Here is a 7,707-nt window from a genome sequence, read left to right as displayed (position 1 = left end):
TTCTTCTTCTTTTAGCTTGGCTTTCTTTTGTTCTAGTCCTGAATGTTAGAAAAACATACATAACAAAGGTTAAGGAAGTTAGTTTTTTTAATTTGTCTTAACCTTTCTCTCTCTCGTTTTCTGCATATTTATGGATATACACTCTCTAGCAGAATTTGTACAAAAATGTTTAAGATTTTATCTTGCACGATAAATATTCCAAGATTTTGCATATCTCCAGTCAAATTCCAAATGTAAAGGTTATAAAAAAATTTGCCATTGTTAAAATAGAGAGAATAAAAAATGTAATGCCTGTCTGTCTGCCAACTAAAGAAACTGATTTCAAATAAGCAAAATTAAAACTACTACCACGACGAGGAACATTTGACACCACCCACATTTATAAAAAAAATAATAATAATTGTACCAACGCAAGAAGCTAAAGACACACACATACATCTTACAATCTTACCACTGACACAGCCCGCTGTCACAGCAGTAATTGCTACACTGAACTCATTCACGTCGTGTACGTTTTGGTCGCGACACGGCAATTGAATCGCTTGCCGCTGATGTATCTGCCGACGACGATGCAGTACCAGCTGCCACATTTGCCGATGAATATGTTGAATTGGTTGTATGATTACCGAGCTTATCGACACCACGCACCTTGCGGCTAGCCACCGATTGTGCGGTCACTTGCAATGATATTGCATGGGTATTGAGTTTTTCGGCCAACAACAAATCCTTGAGACCTTTCATCTTTTGACTGTAGAGCGTAATGACAGGTGTCTTGAACATATGTTTCAATGGATCATCATCATCTAGGGGGGGTTCTGGCGGTATTCTTGCAGATAGGGGGTTTGTTAGCGAATGGTGTATTGACTGTCGCAATGATGTATTGCCACCAATTGTGGATGATAGGTCATTTTTGTGCTGTTCATCTTTACCGTTGAGGTTGTTGTCGACTTCAGTTATTACGTCTTTGTTGCGTTTTTGTTTTTGATCGGCGGCAAACAGGAAACCAGCAGATCGCCGATTTGTATTATTTTTGGGATCTTGGGATGATGATCCAGCAGAAGCTGCAGCATCTCCTGATGGTGATAAATTATAACCCTTAAAAGAAAAAAGAAAAAAAAATATGAACAATTAACTTTTTTAAAAAATATTTTTACAGGCAAATCTCTTGGAAAAATTTCCATGCCTCAAATTCTTTTAAATCAAAAAAAAAAATTAAGAAATCCAAGACTCAAATTTGTAGATCCGTGTTTCAAAAAACATTAACAAATTATTAAAAAAGTGTCAAGTGTTACAATTTTTTTTTAATCTAATAATAATATTTAATATTTTTAATCTATTACGTCTTCAAAAAAAATTAACAAAAATATAATTAAAAAAAATAAGATTTACAAATTTCTACGACTTAATAAAAATAAAAAATCCTCACATCAAAGAATATATTTTAAAAACACAACTTATAAATAAAAACTTTAAAAATTCAGACATAAAATATTTTTATTATACTCCTCAAAATATAATATAAAATATCAGCGCCTATAGTTCCGATACTTTGTTTTAAATGTCCTTCGTACATAGTTCTTAAAACCCTCGCCTATATTTCTAAATTTATTATTACAGTCACCCACAGATCTCTGCTAGCACTTTTTAAATATTCTCTATTTTCCATTCTCTTAGCATTAGCATACCTGTCGCAATCCCTGCAACAACAAGTCAGGATTTAAAATCTTTTCACCGCAAGCAGCTGTCAAATCGGCCAATAAGGTGGTGGGCATTTGTGATTTGTTGTCATCATTTGTATGCTAATAGAAATTAATAACAACAAATTAAAGTAAAAAAATCAATTATTCTCTGAAATACTCACCTCTTCCTTTTTCATCGAATTATTATTTCCCTCCGCTGCTTCACTTAAATTATTTATTTTAGCCTCATTTATAGCCTCTTCATTATCTCGACTACACACATCCATGGTTGTCGTCGATGATGCCGCCGCCATACTACGGTGATGAACCGCCTGCGGTTCATCTTCGGGTACCTTAATTATAACTTGTGATCGTACATCGTAGTCAAATTTACAAATATTATTAACCAATGGCTTTGCCCAACCAATGTGCAGTATCGGTGTTAAGCTATCCTCTTCCCATTGGCAAATGCCATCATAGAATCGCAAAAGATTGGCAAACACCTCAGGATCCCTTAGTATACTGCGGGCGGAGTGGCCAGAACTTTCGGTTTTCATAACGTAGGGTATCATTTCATTTGCTATATCCAGCAATTCTTTGTAGATTTCTTCATCATCCCGACACTGATAGGTGTAGAGGCGTATAACATCGCCAGCATTTGCCCAGGCGGCAAAGGCTTCACGATATTTATTCAAACGATTGTAGTAATTGCCTTGATACGTATACGGATAAACGTGGTGATTTTGATAATGGGCTCTGGCCGATTCGATTGCTTCGCGGTATAGTTGGTCACAGGAAACACGTTTCGGTGTGGGATTAATTTCTTCCAATTCACCAAGAGTTCCTAAAAGGAAAATAAAACAAATTATTACATCTTAAAATTAAATTAATATTCTATTCATTATTACCAATCGCCATGGGATATTTCCTCAAATGACCCATATCATACAGCATCCACAATAAACGTTGTTGCATTTCAGCCACCTCGACACAATCACTATTGCTGGACAGCGAAATATTTATGGCCGAGGCGATGGCCGCCACCTCCATTGGTTTATCACACACAACAGGATAACCACCCAAATATAACCATGATCCCGATTCAATACCCGCCGTTATATCTTGTCCTCGCTTATCTTCACTACCCTTACCATGCCAGGTAACTTCTATTGTTTCGATTTTCTTATTACCAAATACAACCCATGCATGATCCTCGGAGATGGCCAAACGTACATCACGATATCCCAACAGCTGGCATCCGGCCACCACAGCCAATGCCACCCCAAAACAATCCAGCTTATTACCCGATAGATATGTGTAGAGATTTTGTAAATGAGCACGATCTTTGTAACTGCTACGTATCAACGAATGCCATATAACATCGGACACTTTTTTGATAACTTCACGGGTAGCCTGCCGGCTATTGCATGTTGATGAGACTTTTGGCTTTTCCACTATCGATAGAATGCTTTGGAATTTTTTATATAGTCCCGAAACAAGTTCATAGGTGACGACAGGGAAGGGAACGGAATTGCTGTTGATAATGTCGCAATTGGCTGCAATGAAAAAAGAAAATAAATAAGGATACATTAGGGAAAGCAGTAAAGTCGGACTGGGCCGACTATATGATACCTTTCACCTCTTTGGGTATATTGTACACATGTATCCTTACAATTGTATATCAATGTTCCCTCGAAAGAACATACTCATGTCTTTCTGCAATCTATGATAAATTTAATTTCATTCGGGCAGATTTAGAGTCGTCTGCGTACCATGGGACAAATTTATGGATAACGATTTATAGGAAATTGATACACGCTATTCTCCATGAATTTCAACAAAACATAATAACGTCATTCAAGTCTCAATTAGATACGTTGTGCAAAATTTCGTGTTAATCGGACAAGCATTAGTAGTTTGGTGCACCATCTATGTAAAATCGGACAAAATATATATGGGAGCTATATTCAAATCTGACCCGATTTTCATGTAACTTAGCACAAATCATTCTAGGCTTAATTCAGTACGCTGTGCTAAATTTCGCGCAAATCGGACGAAAACATATATGGGAGCTATATCTAAATCTGGACCGATTTTCACAAAATTTAGCGCACATCATTCTAGGCTTAATTCAGATATTTAGGCACTTTGGTGTCCCATTTACCTTAAATCGGACGTAAATATATATGGGAGCTATATCTAATTTGACCCGATTTTCTCGAAACTTGAAACACGTCATTATAGACTCAATTCAGTACAATATGCCAAATTTCGTGCAAATCGCAAGATATATAGGGACTTTGGAGCACCATTTACATAAAATCGGACTAAAAAATATATGTGGGAGATATATCTATATCTGAACCAATTTTCGCGAAACTTAGCACGCACCATTCTGGGTCTAATTAAGTAGCCTATGCCAAATTTCGTGCAAATCTAAAGATACATTGGGACTTTGGAGCCCATTTTACCATAAATCGAACGAAAATATATATGGGAGCTATATCTAAATCTGAACCGATTTTCTCGAAACTCGCTACTCATCATCCTAGACTCAATCCAGTACACTACGCAAAATTTCGTGCAAATCGAAAGATGTATAGGGTCTTTTGTGCACAATTTACATCAAATCGAATAAAACTATATATGGGAGCTATATCTAAATGTGAACCGATTTTCACGAAACTTACCACACATCATTCTGGACCTAATTTAGTACTCTTTGCCAAATTTCGTGCAAATCGAATAATATATAGGGACGTTGGTGCCACATTTACCTTAAATTGGACGAAACTATATACCGGAGCTATATCTAAATCTGAACCGATTTTATTCAATTTCAATGGGGTTCGTCCTTGGGCCAAATAAGTGACTTGTGCCAAATTTCATCCAAATCGGATCATAAATGCGACCTGTACTTTGTTTACAATTTAACATCTACAGACGGACGGATGGACATGCATAAATCGACTAAGAAAGTGATGCTATGCATATTCTATATTAAATATTTTTTTCTTAAAATTTTTTTTTGGAAAAATATTTTCTTTTAAATTTTTGAAAACAATTTTTTTTAAATGAAATCCACGCTTATTGTAAAGAATTTTAAAAAAATATTTAATTTTTTTAAATCCCATATTACTGAAAAAAATAAAACTAATCTTTTAAAAATGAAAAAAAAATTCTTTAAAAAAATCCACGCATCGAATTGAAAAAAATTCTTTAAAAAAGAATCCACGCCTTCAATTGAAAAAAAAATCTTTAAAAAACATCCGCTCTTATTGAAAAATTGCCTTGGATTTTTTAAAAATATTAGAATATCCGCAATTACTGAAAAAATGTATATTTTTTAAATCGACTCTTATTGGAACAGTATTTAAAAAATCCACTCTTATTGAAAACATATTTTTAAGATTTTTTTATTGTTTGTTGCTAGTCCTCGAAACATTATTCCTTAAAAAAAGGCTATCAATGCTATTGGTCTGCTTGTCCCGAAAAATATATTCTAATTAGTCTGCCAGTCCTTGAAATAATTTTTACTAAAAATCCACGTTTATAAATCGGATAGTCTTTGAAATGTTACTCTTTAAAAATTTCCAAGATTATTGGCCTGCTAATCGAGCTTTCAAAATGATTTTTAAAACTCCAGACTCTCTTCAACCTCCAAAAATGTAAAACATATTAAAAAAGAAAAAATATAAAAAATAATACACACCTGCCGATGCATTGCCCACAATGCCAGCCAACGTTGATGCACCAGTTGATGACGAGGATGTTGTTGTCGATGAATTAAGGCTGGCCTGGGCCGCCTGAGCTGCATCGCCCGTTGTCAACGACAATTCAATGTAACCGGCCACAATTGACAGCAGCGTCAAATCAGGTTCCACACAATGGCTGTGGTACAGTTCTAGGGATCGTTTGAAAAAGTTGACAACATCATTGATGGATTTCAATGGGAAAAGACTTGGATCCAGGGTTGAAGTTAGTGAAATCGATGGGCTGTTACTGCTACGTGTAACTGTGGCCATTGTGCTGGGTTATTTTTTCTTTTCAATTTTTTTTTCAAAACTGTCTAAACTGCTACTGTCTTCCAGCTGTCGTTCCCAATTAAAATTTTTTGGTGACAATTTTTTTTTTTTCTTTTTTGTGTTTCTGGTTTTTGTCTCTCCAGTAATTGGTGTGAAATGAATGCAACTGCTGCTGTTCGATGCTATTAGTTTTTTTTTGTGACTTCTTCCTTTCTCTTCCTTCTGCAGTAGTGAATAGCAGGCTGCAGTTGTTGTTCTTTTGGTTGCAGAAGGGCTTTCGCCGTCCGTCCCTGTTCTTGGTTTGACGATGAGACGCCACAAGTTGACAAACCACTTTTTTTGTTTGGTATTGCCTCCTCTGTCCTCCTTCTATGTTTACCTTGCTGTTCGCCAAAATCCAAGGTATGTTCTACATAAGAAGAATAATAATGTAATGTGTGCAACAACTACTTCTGCAACTTGCTGGCTTTCCTCCTCCTTCCAACGCCTTCGGCTGCTACTTGTCATTTATTTTCTTTTTTATTTATTTTTTTGGGAGCTGCTGTACCCACCAAAGGTTTACATTTTTCAAACAAACCTTTAATGTTTAATGTTTTGAATGAATTTCCCAATAAAAATAGTTTTCGATGATGTCTCATATGTTTCGAATATTGTTGTTTTTGTTTTGTATTCTCTTTTTTGTATCAGATCACGTTACGCTTGTGTTGTTTTTGTTGCTTTAATTATTTAACTATCTCTACGTGGTTTTTAGCATGTTGATTTGCCAAATGATTCACACGCACAATGTAAATACACACACACGAACGTACGTACATACGCAGTTGCCGAAAAAAAATTCCTTTACGACATCATCGTCGTGACCATCATCCAAACAGCGAGCCAGTCAACAAGACCTTTCATGTCCTTCTTGTCAAAGACAAACAAATAACATCAAAACAACTCCCACTCCGTTACAATAACTTTTTTACGCAGTATTTTCCTTTAATTCCTTGTTGTTGTTGTTCCTAAATTTCACTGGAGCTGGCAAATCTCATTACTTTCTCTTCCACAAATTATAATTAATGCGTATTTATTTACCAAACGTTTTTCGGCTTTGATTAAACTTGATTGTTTACATCGATTATTGTATTCTTTTGTAGATTTAATTCAGAATTTATATTTATTTTTTCATTTTCATAAATAAAAACGTTAACAATTTCTAATATTTATTTCTTTATTTTTGTTCAGTTTTTTTTTTCAATTTCACCACTTATTTTCTTATTTTTATTACGTCTTCTTATGTTTCTACGGAACGGAATTGTATGAGGGTTGCCACGTGCTGATGTGAGTGATGTCTGCATTAATTAAAAACGTTCCACTTGGTTTAAAGGAGAAATAGAATATGTGAACGACACTGTTTAAGCGGGCCACACACGTCAAACATATGCGTTCAATTGGTAATTATATGAAATAATAATAATATATAATTATTTTTTTAAAGAACTAGTAAATATATTTAAAGAACTACCAAAAATCATGAATTTTTAAAGAATATATTTTTTCAAGGACTATCCGATTTTATAAATAATTTATATACTTTGTTCAAGGACCTCAATAACTGTGGATTTTTAAAAAGAATTTTTTAAAGTCCTCAATAAAGACGAATCTTTAAAGATTATTTTCTCTAGAACTAACAGACCTATAAGAAAATACTTCTTAAGAAATATATTCACAATAACTTGCAGACCACGAAGGGTGGATTTTTAGGAATATTTGCTCAAGGACTAACATAGATCAATAAGCGTGAATGTTTTAAAGAAGATTTTCTCAAGGACAAGCATGTCAAAATGCTTGAATTTTTTATAGAATAATTTCGCAAGGACTATCAGACCAATAAGCTCGGATTTTTAAAGAATATTTTAGCGAGGACTAGCATTTTTTTAGGGAATGAAAAAGGCGTGGATTTTAAAAAAATACGTTTTTAAATCGCGGATTTTTTAAAAAAATATTTTTTAATGCGTGAA

The 7,707-nt window shown here is 34.5% G+C and overlaps 1 protein-coding gene across 1 annotated transcript; it reads right to left on the bottom strand.

Moving 5' to 3' along the window:
• Window positions 1-447: 447 nt before the first annotated feature.
• On the bottom strand, window positions 448-5,704 carry LOC133321914 (menin). The gene is given in 6 exon segments (XM_061530982.1): window positions 448-923; window positions 1,549-1,563; window positions 1,682-1,799; window positions 1,862-2,523; window positions 2,588-3,300; window positions 5,445-5,704. Coding segments are annotated over 6 exon segments (2,196 nt in total). The 3' UTR covers window positions 448-495.
• Window positions 5,705-7,707: the final 2,003 nt, after the last annotated feature.

This window comes from Musca vetustissima, unplaced genomic scaffold, assembly GCF_032173495.1.
Source record: "Musca vetustissima isolate MV318-11 ecotype Yass unplaced genomic scaffold, APGP_CSIRO_Mvet_v1 utg7437, whole genome shotgun sequence".
NCBI classification, from domain to species: domain Eukaryota; kingdom Metazoa; phylum Arthropoda; class Insecta; order Diptera; family Muscidae; genus Musca; species Musca vetustissima.
The sequence above is the reverse complement of the archived record's forward strand: the minus strand, read 5'-3'. Positions and strand labels throughout refer to the sequence as shown.